The sequence below is a fragment of the Onychostoma macrolepis genome, chromosome 21 (genome assembly GCF_012432095.1).
Source record: "Onychostoma macrolepis isolate SWU-2019 chromosome 21, ASM1243209v1, whole genome shotgun sequence".
Classification (NCBI taxonomy): domain Eukaryota; kingdom Metazoa; phylum Chordata; class Actinopteri; order Cypriniformes; family Cyprinidae; genus Onychostoma; species Onychostoma macrolepis.
The window spans coordinates 13,819,574-13,836,110 of record NC_081175.1 but is presented as its reverse complement, the minus strand read 5'-3'; the positions used below and the strand labels follow the sequence as shown (position 1 = coordinate 13,836,110).

General features: G+C 39.3%; 3 protein-coding genes across 3 annotated transcripts; all 3 read left to right on the top strand.

Moving 5' to 3' along the window:
- Positions 1 to 534: 534 nt before the first annotated feature.
- LOC131528330 (claudin-like protein ZF-A89) lies at positions 535 to 1,313 on the top strand. The gene has a single exon (XM_058757434.1). It carries the CDS (start codon positions 577 to 579, stop codon positions 1,201 to 1,203), a length of 627 nt encoding a protein of 208 aa, XP_058613417.1. The 5' UTR covers positions 535 to 576; the 3' UTR covers positions 1,204 to 1,313.
- A 2,796-nt stretch (positions 1,314 to 4,109) lies between these two features.
- cldn28 (claudin 28) lies at positions 4,110 to 6,822 on the top strand. Its single transcript, XM_058757435.1, has one exon. It carries the CDS (start codon positions 5,462 to 5,464, stop codon positions 6,026 to 6,028), a length of 567 nt encoding a protein of 188 aa, XP_058613418.1. The 5' UTR covers positions 4,110 to 5,461; the 3' UTR covers positions 6,029 to 6,822.
- A 772-nt stretch (positions 6,823 to 7,594) lies between these two features.
- cldn30 (claudin 30) lies at positions 7,595 to 16,467 on the top strand. The gene is made up of 3 exons (XM_058757436.1): positions 7,595 to 8,870; positions 12,656 to 12,665; positions 14,529 to 16,467. The coding sequence occupies exons 1-3, from the start codon at positions 8,395 to 8,397 to the stop codon at positions 15,465 to 15,467; spliced, it is 1,425 nt and encodes a 474-aa protein (XP_058613419.1). The 5' UTR covers positions 7,595 to 8,394; the 3' UTR covers positions 15,468 to 16,467.
- Positions 16,468 to 16,537: the final 70 nt, after the last annotated feature.

The window sequence follows — 16,537 nt, the reverse complement described above, 5'->3', positions numbered from 1 at the left end:
ACCCAGTCTCTACTGTAGTGTCGGTGTCCCCGAATCACAGAATGTACCGTTGCCGACATCATCACGTTCACGTTCTGACGACCCGACCTCTGGACGTGATGACGTAGACGCAAAGTAATCGGTTTAAAGTGTTTACATGGCAGGATTTTAATTTTGTTCGGTTTATAGAAAGGTTTATCCCACCCCTCTCAAACCGATTACAATTTCATTCGGTTTGGGCATTTTTATTCCGATTGAGGTGTTTATATGGAGCATTTTCATTCGGATTGGACTTTTAAACCGATTACAATGCTCCATGTAAACGCACCTACTGGCTTTCAAAAAGTGATTGGAACAAGATAGAATTTCGAACAAATTGAGGGGGACATGATATGTGCCACCTGCTAATGACATGATTATGTCCTTAGTTTGTTAATTAAGACAGCCTGGTGTCTGAAATTAATTAGGAGTAAAGAGCGGGAAATCCTGACCAGCTGCATCAAATCACATTACAATCCACGCCTCTACAAGCCAATATAAATAACTTTATCGGTCAGTTGTGTGTTAGAGTCTGCTTTGCACACTAACAAAAACACAATGGCATCTGCTGGACTTCAGATTTTGGCCACTGCCCTCGCGGTCATCGGCTGGTTGGGAGACATCGTTATCTGCGCGCTCCCCATGTGGAAGGTGACGGCGTTTATTGGCACCAACATCGTGACCGCACAGACCTTCTGGGAAGGCCTCTGGATGAACTGCGTGCAGCAGAGCACGGGTCAGATGCAGTGCAAGGTCTATGACTCCATGCTGGCGCTGCCACAAGATCTCCAGGCAGCTCGAGCGCTTGTTATCATCTCCATCCTCGTGACCTTCTTGGGAGTACTCCTGGCCGTCGCTGGAGGCAAGTGCACCAACTGCATTGACGAACGGGACGCGAAGGCTAAAGTGGGGGTCGCAGCCGGCGTCTTCTTCCTGGTGGGTGGCGTTCTGTCCCTGATCCCTGTCTGCTGGTGCGCACACACCGTCATCAGAGACTTCTACAACCCCGTTCTGTCTGAGGCTCAGAAGCGGGAGCTGGGGGCGTCGCTGTTCATCGGCTGGGGCGCGTCTGGTCTGCTGATCATCGGGGGAGCGCTTCTCTGTTGTCAGTGCCCGAAGAGCGACAGTCATGGTTATTCCGCGAAGTACTCCGCTCCGAGGTCCGCTCCAGGAGCCTATGTGTGAAACCCAGACTTTCTGGACTGAAAATGAGTTCTCCTGTTTGTGAAAAATTTGAATTTTTAACTTTCTGGTCTTGCATGACTATTTTAACTTCATTAAATTCATGGTTTTTACTTTCGTCTAACTGACTCCTCTTTATATAGCGTAACCTCAAGTAGTTTGGTTCTGTAGCCTTTATCAAACAAGTGAGCAGCCTTTATTTATTTTTAGACTGGTCCTTGGCTTGAACTTCCTGTTTTGGAATCTGGAGGGGAGGGAGATGATAAATTAAGGAAAGTGATTGCAAACAACTTATTTTGGCTCCTTTAAACAAATTTAGTTAAGCTAGTCAACTTTTAAATGTAGCTTAAATTGATCGCAACCACTCACCAGGGCCGGATTATCCATAGACGGGATTGGGCGAGTGCCCTGGGGCACCAGCCAATAGGGGGGCACCAAGTGATTACGATAATGACAAGACCTTTAAAATATTTTTCATGTTTTGTATATATTATTTTGCTGGAAGAGATACAGATGCATAGAAAATGAACAGTTAATGATACAATATACAGAGAGAATATCAAATATATGCACGCATATAAAGAATTGCGATTGGGTCAGGTCCCAGTGTATTTGCCCCCTTCCCCCAGTCAGAGTCGAGCATATTTATTCACAAATGGATAGGCAGCATCGACTTGGCGGTTGTGCGAAACGTAAATTTAAAAAAAGAAGAGAAAATATCATGACACATTGCCAGGGCTATACAGGGCGACTGAAAAGTAGCTACTGTGTGCGACTATCAAAACATATTTAGGAGCACCTGTGCGACTAACCCGATCAGCCAACCCATTCTCACTCCCAAGGCGTCAAAACTGAAGCATGGTCAAACGCCTTCGGCGTCACTATGAAGACGCCAAAAGTGCGCCTAGGCGTCATTATATGACAAAATAGGAACTCCATTGCTTTCAATTGCTTGCTTTATGCGTCAGGTCAAGACGCTTATGGAAAATGACAACACGTTCTCCGCCGTTGTTTTCAGTTGTTTGTCTTAGTTTAATGGTTTGCATGCATTTGTAAAAATATAAATAATTTTATATACATTTATACTTTTATTGGAGCACCTTACCCACCCCTACCCTAAACCTACCCACTTCTGAACAACATAAAACACGTAACAGTTAACAGGCAAATGTAAGTTAAGTCACCGGTGTTTATTGCAAAACTGCCCATAAACAAGCAGTATAAAAGCATTACAAACAAGTCGTGCTGCATTCCAGGTCTTCTGAAGCCATACGAAGTCTTTATGAGAAGAAGAGAGCAAAACATAAGGTTTTAATCGCTGAAAATGACCCCGCTCCGTTAACGCTCACATCTCATTCAAAAGATACTCAAGTCCCGTAGCATGACGCAATTGGTCACGAGACACAGAAGAGCCAATAGCCTGTCAGAACAGCAAAACGCAATCGGTCACGAGACACACAAGAGCCAATAGCATTTCACAACCAAGGCTTCTTCTGGCGGCATTTTTGAATTCGCGCACAGACTGCATACGGGATGAGCTTAACGCGTCTACTCCTCTCACAAATCAAATGTTTTGCCTCGGAAGACTTGGAATATTAATATTTTTTGAATAAATTATGACAGTAGTTGTATCTGCCTGTTATATCTTGTGTTTTATTGACAAATTTAGGGGCAGGGGTTGGGTTATGTGCTCATAATGTGTAAATAATGTAATATAAATAAAACTGTTGTGGCTGTTTACATTGAAAAATCACACCCCAACATATATGCAATAATGGCAATGTTATTACACAATATATAATTTAATTATGACGATAAAATTCCCAGTATGGCGTCGGCATATTGACGCTAAGGGTTTCCTATTTAAAGCAACGGAGGACCCTGCAAGTCGAAAAATGACGCTAAGGGTACCTTGAGCGTCAAAAGCGACGCCAAGTGGTCCTGACCAAGCTTCAATATGTGACGAGTTGGGTGTGAGAATGGGTTGGATCAGCATAGGCTATTTGTGTTTGCGCTGAGAGGAGCTTCAAAGATTTCTACTTGCGTGTTTGTGCAGCGTTGAGTAATGTATCGCAGACATATGTTGATTCCTTGAATGCAATGTTAATCAGAATCCACTCACTGCTCAAAATACTTTTGTTCATTGCTGAGTTATGCACGCTCACAAATGCTCTCGTTATAACAAACAAAGTGTAGATGGTGTAAATAAGAGATTCGTTGTGCAGTGTAGAGAGCTTCATTGATTATAATGGAGTTTTGTGAGATTGCTGAAGTGAGTAACAGCTTTTAAAGATTATTAAAGGTGTTTGTAAATGTGATATTAAATTAATACAACAGCTCAATAAACAATAAGTTATATAAAGTGATGTACATTGTATGACTTTTAACAATATTGCCTGATTTTGCTCTATTTAGTCAAGGAACATAGTTTCAAACAGTCACAGCCGAGCCGCTGCGCATCTCCATTCAAACATAGCGGTGTTTCATTTATGAATGAACCTGCGTTTTTAAATGAGTCTAGTGAGTCAGTGATTCAATTACCCACTCATAAAGTGAGTCACTTGCTTCGTTCCTGAATGAATCAGCTGTTCAAACACTTCAAATGTGGTCACCCTAGGGCACTACACTGTGTTAATCCGGGCCTGCCACTCACCTTAACCTGGCAAAAATCCTGGGGTGGTATGCTTTTAAAAGGTGTTCACTGTTTTAGTGGCAATTACAGAAGTTTACTTTTTGTAAGGGTAGTGCCATGGTAGCCCTATTTGTTTTGAGTTTGCATATGCACTGAAGTTGTCTCTTGTACACAAAAAAATGCTGGGTTAAATACAACCCAGTGCTGGATAGATATTTGACTGAACACGTGCTGGGTTGTATTTAACCCAGCTTTTTTTATTTTTGTGTACCAAATTTTCAATCCACTACAAACACCCATGTAATGTTGTTGCTGTTTTTCAAGCTCCAAATGCAGCAGTAACATTCTGTATACGGGTGTATGGAAGGATAGGGCAATTATTGCTCCCGTTGAGAGCAACAAGATTGACTGATTCTCAACCATAAACAAGGCAAAGTTTTCTGAAGCTGTATATAGCCAGATTTGTGTTATGGACTGACAAATGCCAAAGTGCAAAATTGTTGGCTTATAGTGAATTATTTCCCTCATTTTTTTAGATGAACTATAGCATTTTTAGATAAACTCATTTGAGTTTCTTTAGATGAGAGCATCTGCTAAATCTCAAATCAGATGGCTCTTGGTACAGGGACCAGTTGCGCAAACCTATCCAATATAAGACTATGTCTTAAGATCTTAGCCGGGGGTAATCAGTCTCTTTTTTTTATTTTTTTTATTTTTTAGATTCAAATTAGACCAATCTACCTTTTTGTAACTGACTTTAAAATTTATGACCAAAGAAATTAGACAAAAAGGCAAAAACCATGAAATGAGTTAGCATTTTGTACCTCCAGTTCCATTGTCCTGAAATCAGTGTGTTTTTTTTGAGCGGGTTTGTGGTTAAATGCCTGAAATAAGGACTGTGGTTAACTTGAGTTTTCCAGTTTTATTCTACACATCAGTACCCACTTGTGTGTTTTTGTTAAGCTTTCACTTATCTTTAAAAAAAAGGAGGAATTCAGAAACATTATTCGTCATTGCACTGAACAGGAAAACTGATACTCAATAGCTTGTTTCAGCCTCGTTGTAAACTATACTAACTCAAACCTTCAGGGAAAACATTTGTGGAAGCTTGTAAAGTGGTGATGTTCAAGTGTGGTTTGTTTCTAGCCTTTATATAGGTTTTCACTCCTGCTGTTTACATTCATGCTTCAAAATTCATAAAAGTTAATTTACAAAGATTAGCATGATGAACAAAACATGTACGAATAATAAACTTTTGTTTGTCACCTCATTTTCTACCATTTTTGGGGCATAGTCTCTATTGATTTATGAAAATAATTAAATGCAAAATAAACAGCATACATGTTTGGAACAAGGGTGAGAAAACACTGAATGTGCATCCCAGTTTCATTGAATTGTGTACTTTTTCCATGAATCCGTCCTTATTGTGGACATACTGAGTAGAAGAATCAAGTTGAGCAGGAAACTCTATATGGGTCTCCTCCCCTTGCTTTGCTTTCTCTTTGTTCAAATACCAATACCTGAGGCACAACAAGGAAGAGCATTCACTTTGTCAATAGTCTTTCGCTCTTACAACTTCAACGTTTTCCTCCCTTTAATTGCAGATGAATCACCTTTGTTCTGTAAAAGATGAGACGACGACAAATCTTGGCTGTATGTCTGGCTGTGTTGGGCCTATGCGGTACAATCCTGGTGTGTGCATTGCCTATGTGGAAAGTGACAGCCTTCGTGGGAGCAAACATCGTGACAGCACAGGTTTTCTGGGAAGGCTTGTGGATGAACTGTGTCCTGCAGAGCACCGCTCACATGCAGTGCAAAGCGTATGACTCCATCCTGGCTCTGACTCAAGATCTCCAGGCAGCTCGAGCATTGATGTGTGCCTCTATCGCTGTCAGTGTGGTCGCCATTGGACTGTTCGTTGTCGGAGCCGATTGCACCAACTTTTACAGAGAAGAGCGGCTTAAGAAGACTAACACTGGAATAGCAGCTGGTGCAGTCTTTATAGTTGCAGGTGTGATGTGCCTTATTGCTGTCAGCTGGTCGGCGTATGTTATCATTGTGGACTTCTATAATCCTCAAGCAATATCGGGGAGAAAAGGAGAGCTGGGAGCCTCCATCTATGTAGGATGGGTGGCCGGTGTTCTGTTGATTGTAGGTGGTGGGCTGCTCATCAGCACATACTCCAACCGATGTTGACCAGATTTGTTGGTTAAGCCTCAAGTGACTCAAGTGATGTGCCTGATTGTGTCTGTAATATCATGGAGTCTCTTTCCTGATGACTGTTTTACGTTTTCATGAATTTATAAATCCTTTGGTTATGTCAACCTGTGGCATATGGACTCAACACTTCAGTATTTGTAGAAATGCCAGTTGCACAAGGGAAAGCATCAAAGTTAGGACATATGTATATGTTGCATTACGTTCCTGACTGTTTGTACAAATGAATATATAAATTCATTTTTAATTAGTGATTTAGAACATGTTAAATAATATAGGCATATCAAGGAAAGTACATTTTTATAGCACATTTCATACAAATTGTATGAATGGTAGGCCTACTTTAAAAAAAAAAAAAGGTAATTCAAAGTGCTTTACAGAAAGAAGATTAATACAATCTGTGATCATAAAAAGGAAAAATCATAATCATAAAAATAATAAAAATGAATAAATTAGCTGAAATGAAAATTATATATAAAAATAAAAGGAAGATTTAAAAAGAACAGTGCAGTGCAATTGGTACAGCACACAGTGTATGAAAATGTTTATTCTTTATTTTGTCACAATTTGCAGGCTCAAATGAAGTTTTTTAATCTGTTGTATGTAATCATGTTGTAGTGTTGTCATTAGATGTATATTTATTAAACTTTTTTTTTTAAGATTTCAGTTCGCCTTAGACTTACCAACTAGTAGCAAACAATATTTTCAATATTTGATCTTATTTGATAAAAATGTGACCAAAATGTTAAATAAATACTAATAATTAATGTACTTCTTGTCTCTTTTTATGCAAACTGTTTTGTGTTTTACTTTTTCCAATGTGGAGAACACAATGAGAATACAAATTATTGGCATATTTAGCACAGGTTTAACTGAAGGATAAGTCACAAGAATATTTAATTTATTGTGTGGACTATTTTAAAGTACAGAAAATAAAAAGATGACATCCCACGAAGGTGTCAGAAGCAGACGAGAAAGAGGGTGGCTGTGTAATATATCAACCAATAAACATTTACACAGCCATATATGGTAATCTATGCTATTAGAAGTTATTTTCAGAAGTACATTTTTTTTTAGAGGTTGGAAAATTTCTAAAACGTCAGCATACTGAGCTGGTTATATCTTTTGTGGTAAGACCACTAAAGCAAACCAATGTTGCTTGCTTGCAGACAGCTAAGTTTCCAGCATGAATGCAGACACGACAAACAGGTTTGAATACCAAAACCAGCCCAATTGCTACTCATAACTAGCCCAATTGCATTCTGTGGTGGTCTGGGGGTGGTCGCTTCAACCCACGGCTCAAAAAAACCTTGGTAACAGACTTGGTAACATCTCTCTCAGACACGTGAGAGAGAGAGACGTGATAATGTCAAATATACATATACACCAATTGTATTATATTTTGAAAATTCATAGATTCAAACATTAGTACAGTACAAGTACAGCCAAATGAACCTAAAGTAAATTCTACAGGAAGATGAATATGCAGAAACAGCATTCTTTTTGCAAACTACAGCATTTTCATTCACTTCTATAGTAAGTGCCTCACAATAAAATTTTTTTTTTTGCTTCATATTTTGTTTTATGTTAAATGATTCCTAAACAACATGCCATATTTAATTTAAAATATTACCACAATTTTTGTAATTATCAGCATTTTTTTTGGAATTCAGGAAGTGATGTCATTTAACCTAGAAAACCTTATGAAGAGATAACCTCCCTGTAGAGGCTGGAATACACTGGAATGCAGATTTTTGCCAAAATTTGATTTGTAATCTTTACTGGTCAATGCTAAGTATCAATAACTGGCTTAACGCTGGTAGTGTTTCGTTTAGTATATGATGCCCATTTTTCCCTTTATCATCATCTACAAAGTCGCCAAGTATATGACGCCTAGCGTTTGAAAATCTGTTCCAATTTTAAAAATTATGTAGTCTTATTAATTATTCCAGTCTTACAGTCAACTTTATAACTAAAATTTACACTCAAAGAGAAGATAGTCATTCAAATTCATACTGTATGTTAAAAAGATTTTCTTTTCACATAACACAGGCTTCAATAGACTAGAAAAAAAAAGTTTGAAAACAAAACACTCCCAGCTTCCAATGTGGGTCCATTTGAACAAAACTAGTTTGGCAGCTTTGGCTAAACATTCGCTATAGCCAGGCGGAAACAAGCCTAGCTGGAAAGACCTTAAAACTGGTTTCCCTCCTCCATTTTTTTGTATACAGCCATACCTATAAGACAGTGTTACATTTAACAATACAGAGACATAGCTAACAGCCGTTGGGGATAACAGCAACAACTTTCTGTATTCATTCCTTCAAGGCAACAATTTAAGAAACATGCCATCTACTGGATGTCAAATCTTGGGAATCTGCCTGGCTATGATCGGCTTCTTGGGAAGCATCATCATCTGCGGCTTGCCCAACTGGAAGGTGTCTGCCTTCATTGGAGCCAACATTGTGACCTCGCAGATCATTTGGGAAGGTTTATGGATGAACTGCGTGGTTCAGAGCACAGGACAGATGCAGTGTAAGGTCTACGACTCTCTGCTGGCCCTTCCTCAAGATCTGCAGGGCGCCAGAGCCTTGGTGATCGTCGCCATCATCGCTGGGGTGTTTGGAATCATCCTGAGCATCGTAGGAGGAAAGTGCACCAACTTTGTGGAAGACGAGGCGTCTAAAGCGAAGGTCGCTATCGCCAGTGGCATCATCTTCATCATTGCTGGAATTCTTGTCCTCGTCCCTGTCTGCTGGACTGCGAATACCATAATCAGGGACTTCTACAACCCTTTATTGGTGGAAGGTCAGAAGAGGGAGCTTGGGGAATCGCTTTACCTTGGCTGGGCTTCTGCAGGTTTGCTTCTTCTGGGTGGAGGTCTCCTCTGCAGCTCGTGCCCACCGCGTGAGGATGATCACCATAATGTGATGTATTCAAAAGCCAGATCTGTGGACAGCAGCAAAGCTTATGTATAAAAAGAAGGACTGATTAAACAAATGATGGTGAGATGAAGAGGAACTGATTTACACAACAGTAAGAAATTAAGATAAAAAGCATTTCTTGATGAGTATTGGAATATGCATTGCCACATAATAGAAATGCATTAAACATATTCAAAAAGTTTTCATGGTATATTAATTGAAGAAATGTGCAAATCAAAGTATGTATTTTGAAAGTGCTGTTGAAATGTTTTGTCGCTTCCATCACCGTTGTATTCTTGAGACTCTCCGTGCCCCAGGAGTTTTGTCACAGCACAAAAAATAATGTAGAATTTGACAACAAATAGCACTGTGTGTTCAAAATACTTTTGTTTTGTCTTTCATTCAATGTAATTGCTCACATAATATAAACCAGCGTTAAAAGTTTGGGGTCGGTGTGTTGGTATGTATTTTTAAAAGAAGTCCCTTATGTTCACCAAGCCTGCATTTTTTTTTTTTTTTTAATCAAAAACTGTAATGTTGTGAAATATTGTTTCAATTTCATATAACTGTTTTCTATTTTAATCATTTTTTAGCAATAGAGAAAATAAAATTCATGATTCTTGATGAAAGGAAAGTTCAAAAGAACAGAAACCTTTTGTAACATTATAAATGTCTTCTCTGTTTTGACGTGACTTTTGAACAATTTAAAGCATTCGTTGCTAAATAAAGGTATTAACTTCTTTAAAAAAATGACTGACCCCAAATTTTTTAAACAGTAGTGTAATAATACATATTTTTAATTTCATTATTCTATATTAAAAATGTAAGCCAATCATTGATAGCACACTTTTGCTGCTTATTTGAAAAATCTTGTTATTGAACTGTGATTCTCATAGTTATTTTCATAGTTTCACCTCACATAGCCATTATTCATATGACATGTAGCAATGTATACTTAATAAAAATTATCGTATTCAAACGTTGTGACTGTGTGTGTATTTCCACATGCTTAAGACTGCAACAGGAAGAAACTGACCTTATTTTTTTGGTAGGTATTTTCCACAATATGAATAACTCACAACTAGTGTTTCAACCCTTAGGTATGTTGACAACAAAATCTAAATGTAATGAGCAACTTTAGCATTCTCTTTACTGTTGTTTTAAGTATTAAAGTGTTTAACTGTGACTCATGATGTCTAATCATTCGTAACCAAACAGGTGAGTAGAAAGACTGTAAACAGTCACAACAATCCTGTTTGGCATTCAAATCATTAACTTTTACAATTTATAAACCTACTTTTTAAATTAGTTACCACCCTCGTCTTCCATTATATGTGCATCATAAATGAATGGCAGTATAGTAGCACAATCAATCATTCAAAAGGGATAGTTCACCCAAAAATGAATTCTGTAATCATTTATTCGCCCTTATATCATTCCAAACCTCTATGAATTTCTTTCAGTGTTGGGGAAAGTTAAGTTTAAAAAAGTTTACGTTACTTAGTTACTTTTATGGAAAGTTACTTTCGCGTTACTTTTTAAATATGAGCAGGGCTTGATTGTTTTTAATATAAGAAGTTCTATTTATAGCAAATGTAAAAGTCCTTTCACACCAAAAAGTGTAATGAATAAACCTCAGGCTGGTTCAACACTCTTCAGCAATAAAAAAAACAAAAAAACAATGAAGCACAATTGTTAGTTTATCTTAAGTTATTTTTGCTTAGTATGGTTGAACTGGATCATCAAAGGTCAGCAGCAAAGACATTGGCTAATAAAATAGGGTTAAGATACATTCGTGTTATTTAACATATTTAATTATTGCAGGTTTGTGTCATATTCTGAATTTGCATTTCACTGTTTTAATTCATTTTGATGAATACTAAATCAGTTTTTTTGCGAGTGGGATGAATTAATGCACATTCACATTTAGTCTAGAACTACAGTAACATCATGTTCACACAACGCCTCTGCACTTCCGATTTCTCCCAATATGGGGACAGGTGACTTGTCAGTCAATAAATGGGAAAACAAAGTAACTTGCGTTATTTTTTGAAAAAGTAACTCAGATATTTTCTTGTAAAATAAAAAGTAATGTGTTACTTTACTAGTTACTTGAAAAAAGTCATCTCTTTACGTTACTCGCGTTACTTGTAATGCGTTACCCCCAACACTGATTATCATACCTGTCAAGTATCCCGTTTTGGCCGGGAAAGTCCCGTATTTTACCCTTCTTTCCCGCCGTCCTCCAGTATTAGTATTTTCCCGTAAATCTCCCGTATTTTAACCTGCGTTATTAAAAAATAATAACACCGGAGTAAAAAAAATAAATAAAACATTTCCAATCTGAGCTGTCACTAGCCTCGCGATAACTGCCATCTGCAGTAGCCTACAGTACTGTAGGTGGCAGTTGTCGCGAGGTTAGTGTGTGAGGGCAGATGATGAGTGACAACGCGGGGAAAAAAACAAAATCGAGACGGATAATGGAGGTAACAACAGTGACGGAAGGCACTCCTGCCAAAAAAACAAAACCCTCGTGTAAATACCGCGATCAATGGGACAGCGAATTTAATTTTAGCATGGTACGAAAGATTGTTACAGAGAATAGGATGACATTAGACCAGGGGCGTAAATTTCATCTAACAGTAGGGGGGGACAATAAACATAAAATTTCTCAAGAGCAATTTTTGAAGGGGACACAAATAATACAGCCCAAATTGTACTTGTAAGGATAGATATGTGTACTCAGCATGTGTACATAGCATGGGCCTTGTTTAAATATGAGTTCGGTTCATATGGTTCACCACGCCGCGGTCATATTATAATTATTATTTTGCGTCCTCCATAGTATTTTAGGTTTCGTCTGGAACCGAGTACGTCTCTTTAGATATTCAACCGCATTAAGCCCACTGATCTGCCACTTAACATCATATTGAGCAAAGCCCAAAGCATCGTAGGTCTACAATATTAGCCTAATATCAGTTCACACACAGGCTTATCGCCATGTTAGTTGTAGTGGGTGACAAGCTACAGTATTAAACTTGTTAACCTTATAATCGCTCATAGAAAATACACCGGATAGTACACTATCATAATTTTTTTGTCATGACAAATTTATTAATGATCCAGCATCATCTGTATTAAATAGAAATAATCATTTCACCCGATGTTTAAAGAGAATAAAATAGCGCTTACACATAATTAACTGTTACTGAGGAACTTTGCTCTCTCCCACCGGACTCGTGTGTGTGTATCGGTAAATAGAGCCCTGCATTTTGGCCCGGGCCCGACGGGCCCCGACTTTTTTACATCCGGGCCGGGCTTCGGGCCAATTTTCACGTCATAGTTCAGACGAGGGCCGGGCCTCAGGCCTGTTTTAGTTTTCTCCTTATTTTTATATTTTAGACATCCATCAATGTCTAAGCCAAGTGCTTAGAAAAGCGCTATATAAATGTAAGGAATTATTATTATTATCAATTAGTGATGAAAAAAAAATTGCAGCGCTGGTGGAAACAACACGAGACCGTGCTGCGACTGTGAAGAGCGGCTCTTCGGTGTTTAGTGTCCAGCAGCAGCGATCGCGCCGTCAGCGCAGCTGTTCTGTTCAAGACGAGACGGCAGAAAGCGTATAGTTTTAAAAGCACGACGTTTTGTTGATATTGTGAGTGCACACAAATAGAAGTAGACCCTTTACAGTTCCCAATGATGTATTACTCTTACCTTTATGAGTAAAAATTACGGCCTATTTTAAATTGTTTCCATTGAAAAAAAAATGCAATTGATTGCGCTGGTGCCTCCGTGTCCTGCGCTTTAGCTTCCGTTCTCCGCACAAACTATTGGAGCGCACATTTATCTAGGTTTAACCTTTAAACATTGTTATATGCTTGAACTGTTTTAGTATATCTATAGATTTTATTTTAGGCAAGTCGTGATGATTTGAGAAGGCTAAATTGATCAAACATGCTGATCAGCCTGCCGGTCTGCCGCTGGCTGCTTGGTAGTTACTTTAAGAAAGAAATAACTTGTTTAACGAACAAAAAATGCTCCAAACGTTTTTCAAAATTAACTTAATAAAAAAATAAAAATAAAAAAAACGAAAAAAAACGAAATATAATCACTTTGCCATTGTATACAAAACTGAACTATTTTAATAGCTGAAACATGAGCCGTTTTGGGAGAAGGGAAAAAAAAAAAAGACGGGCTCGTGTCGGACTCGGGCCGGTAATTCTGATAAGCTGTCGGACACGGGCCGGGCTAGGGCCTGAGCATCTCGGGCCAGGGCCGGGCTAGGGCCTAAATCTGAGGCCTGTGCAGGGCTCTATCGGTAAAGAAGGAAAGCAGGCAGTGGACCAAACCATTGTGAGGCAAAGGAGGGGGGAATCAAAACATTTCTGAACTTAAGACGCTTTTTTTGCGTTTATTTTGTTTTACTACTCACATAATTATTTTAAGTATATGTCCATTATATTGTTTTCAGTACACAGAGTCACTTGTAATGATATTTTTAGGGGGGACAACACTCAGATAGGGGGGGTCCTGTCCCCCCCGTCCCCCCCGGGATTTACGCCTATGCGATTAGACAACAGAACTGTTTGCGCTTTACTCTCATGTAAAATGAACCACTCTGGCCCAGCCCACAAATACACTCCTTCCAAAACAGTCTTAAAGAATGCAAAGTCTGCAACAAATTTGTACAATAACTCACTAAAAGAGTAAAGAAAAGCAATATGAAATAAAAAGAATGTGGAATGAAAATAAAATGTAAAGACAAGCAATGTTAAATGAACAGAAAATATGCAAATAAGCCTTTAAATAAATGCTCTTCATATATACCCTTTTGTGTTTTCATTTGGGCTATAACACCTGTCTTAAAATGTAAGGGATACTGGAGCTTGGTTGGGGTGGTGGGACTGCTTGTTGGTGGGCGCCAAAAAAGTTCCCTTATTTTCAAATCCAAAACTTGACAGGTATGCTGATTATCTTGCACAGAAACGTCATAAGTAATGTACAAAATGTAAACGAGTGAGTGAGTAAATGATGACAGAATTTTCATTCATTTTCATTTATTATAAAAATGATTATGGCAATCAGATATAGAGGCTGCCTTGGTGGTCAGAGCTTCAAAATCTCTAAAACCTCAAACAGAAAAACAAAAGCGTGAGATCGAAACTGCATCTGGATACCTAAACGCAAGTGAGGTACCTAAACAAACACCTGAGCCCTTCTCAAAAGTCTAATGCAAATTCCCAACTAAACAGTAGCCCATCTACCTCTTTTTACATGATCCGCCCATATAGTCCATGGCTAGAAGAAGGAATCTGGTTAGTCTGGTAGCGTGCGGAATAATGGAGGCATGGTCTGTTTAACTGCACACGCCTCCTCAGTCATTCTCTCTCTTTTTAGCATATAAACACCTCATCACTGTCACCAGAGTGAAAGCTGAGCTGCAGACAGGAATGAGTGAAGAAGGAAATACCACAAGGCCTTCAAAAAAAGCTTTAACTGGCAAGAAGAGGCCTTAGTGTAGCTGTGGATGTGGATAACTGAACTTCAGGGAGATGGCTTCTCTAGGCATGCACATGTTAGCAAGTGCCTTGGCCCTACTGGGATGGGTGGGAGCCCTCATGTCCTGCATCATGCCAATGTGGCGTGTGACGGCCTTCGTTGGAACCACCATTGTAACCTCAGAGATCATGTGGGAGGGCATTTGGATGAGCTGCGTGATCCAAAGCACAGGCCAAATGCAGTGCAAACCGTACGAGTCCATGCTCGCGCTAGGCACGGATCTGCAGGCAGCTCGGGCACTCACGGTGATGGCGATCCTTTTGGGAGCAGTGGGCCTTGTTTTAACCTTCATTGGAGGAAAGTGCACCATCTTCATGGACCGATCCAAAAGATCCAAAGCCAGGATCGCCACAGCAGCTGGCGTCACGTTGATTGTCGCCGGAGTTGTCTGTCTGATCCCCGTCTCTTGGTCGGCTGGCATTGTGGTGAGAGCGTTTTACAACCCACAGATGGCTGATTCGCAGCGAAGGGAGATCGGTGGTGCCATTTACATCGGTTGGGGTGCGTCCATCGTCCTCATTTTGGGTGGAGGAATGCTCTGCACCACTATCTGCAAAGAAAAAACAGAAGACGACAGCGGCCGTTCAGTGAAGTACCTGATCGTGCGCTCTTCGCAGGCAGGGTCCAGCGGAGCGGGCTCCCAGAGGATGCGGCCCATCTCTGTAAGGTCGCTGCAGAGCAGCGCTCCATCTGTGAGGTCCCAGTGGAGTCAGAAAGCTCCTTTGAATCAGGGCAGACCTCCTTCGGTGGGCTCCCACCAGAGCAGCCCGTCAACTACAAAGTCTCAGCTTGCCAGAGCCGAAGTGATGCCAGAATCTGAGCGGGATGAGGGGGCGTCGGCTAAGTCCCAGCTGATTGATGATGGTCTGGATCAGACACTGGCTGCCTCTGAACCTAGTGAGACTGAAGATGCTCCCAAGACATACATCTGATTAAGGAGACACTGAAAATGCAAGATCTGTGTTGATTGAAGGACTTACATGCACTTGGACAGTCATATATCTGCCATAGCACTGTGAATATGAAGAATGTGTGATAAAATGAAGAATATGTATGGCTGAACCTTACTATTATGTAAAACTGATAATGATCTCAGTTAGTATATTCTGATTTTTTTTTAGAGAATTTGAGGCACTTTAGAAAGTGCAGCTGATCGAGATGAAGATTTGCACTGTAACTTACACTCAGACCTCAGCAGTCATGATTATTATGCTGTTTTATAGTTTATTTTAATAGCTTCCATACATTTTATGTCTTTAATGTGTGTACATTTAATGTATGTTCATGATTGTAAGCGGAAAAATGTTTTTCCATCATGTCATGCACTGTATTTAGCACAGTTCTCCTTTGTAGCTGACGCCTCCTCAACAGACATATGGAAAGTTGTCAGTTTCATCTAAATATTATGTTGTTTTCCTGCTAGGAAACTAGAATGAACATATTTCTAGTTGAAACAGTCATATAAAAGCACTGCTATGATCTTGGCCACACAGGTGGTCTTTCAGAGAAGGACAATGGTTCGGTAAAAAATGTTACAAGGGAGGGAAAAGAACACTCTCTTCATTGTTACCCTGCATGTCAACTCGAGCACTGAATGAAACGGCAGATCCAGGCCAAACCGGTTCAACAGAAAGTATCACCTCATGATAGCGCTTTGCATTTTGTCGAGGCACAGAGTGTTTAAAAAGAGTTCAAAAGAATGTGCTGTAGTGAAGCTTAAGCTGTAGAGATAAAACCAAAATAAAAATCTTAATGTTTATCCATTTTGCTTGAAATTTAAATTGAACTAGCTGTTGCAAGTTATGAAGTATAGTCAAAACTTCCTGAATGCGTTTACGTACGCCCTTGTAATATTTGTTTAGTCAGAAAACTGTGAACCTGTTCTGGATGTTTATAAAAGGAATTACAAACTAATAAAATTTTATATCTACACTGTGTTATTTTGGAATGTGTTAATTTACTTACATATTACTTATATATATATCTATGTGAAATATTGTCG

Excerpts from the sequence above, each read along its gene's own strand:
- cldn28 (XM_058757435.1), top strand. The coding sequence starts at position 5,462 with ATGAGACGACGACAAATCTTGGCTGTATGTCTGGCTGTGTTGGGCCTA.
- cldn30 (XM_058757436.1), top strand. The coding sequence starts at position 8,395 with ATGCCATCTACTGGATGTCAAATCTTGGGAATCTGCCTGGCTATGATC.
- LOC131528330 (XM_058757434.1), top strand. The coding sequence starts at position 577 with ATGGCATCTGCTGGACTTCAGATTTTGGCCACTGCCCTCGCGGTCATC.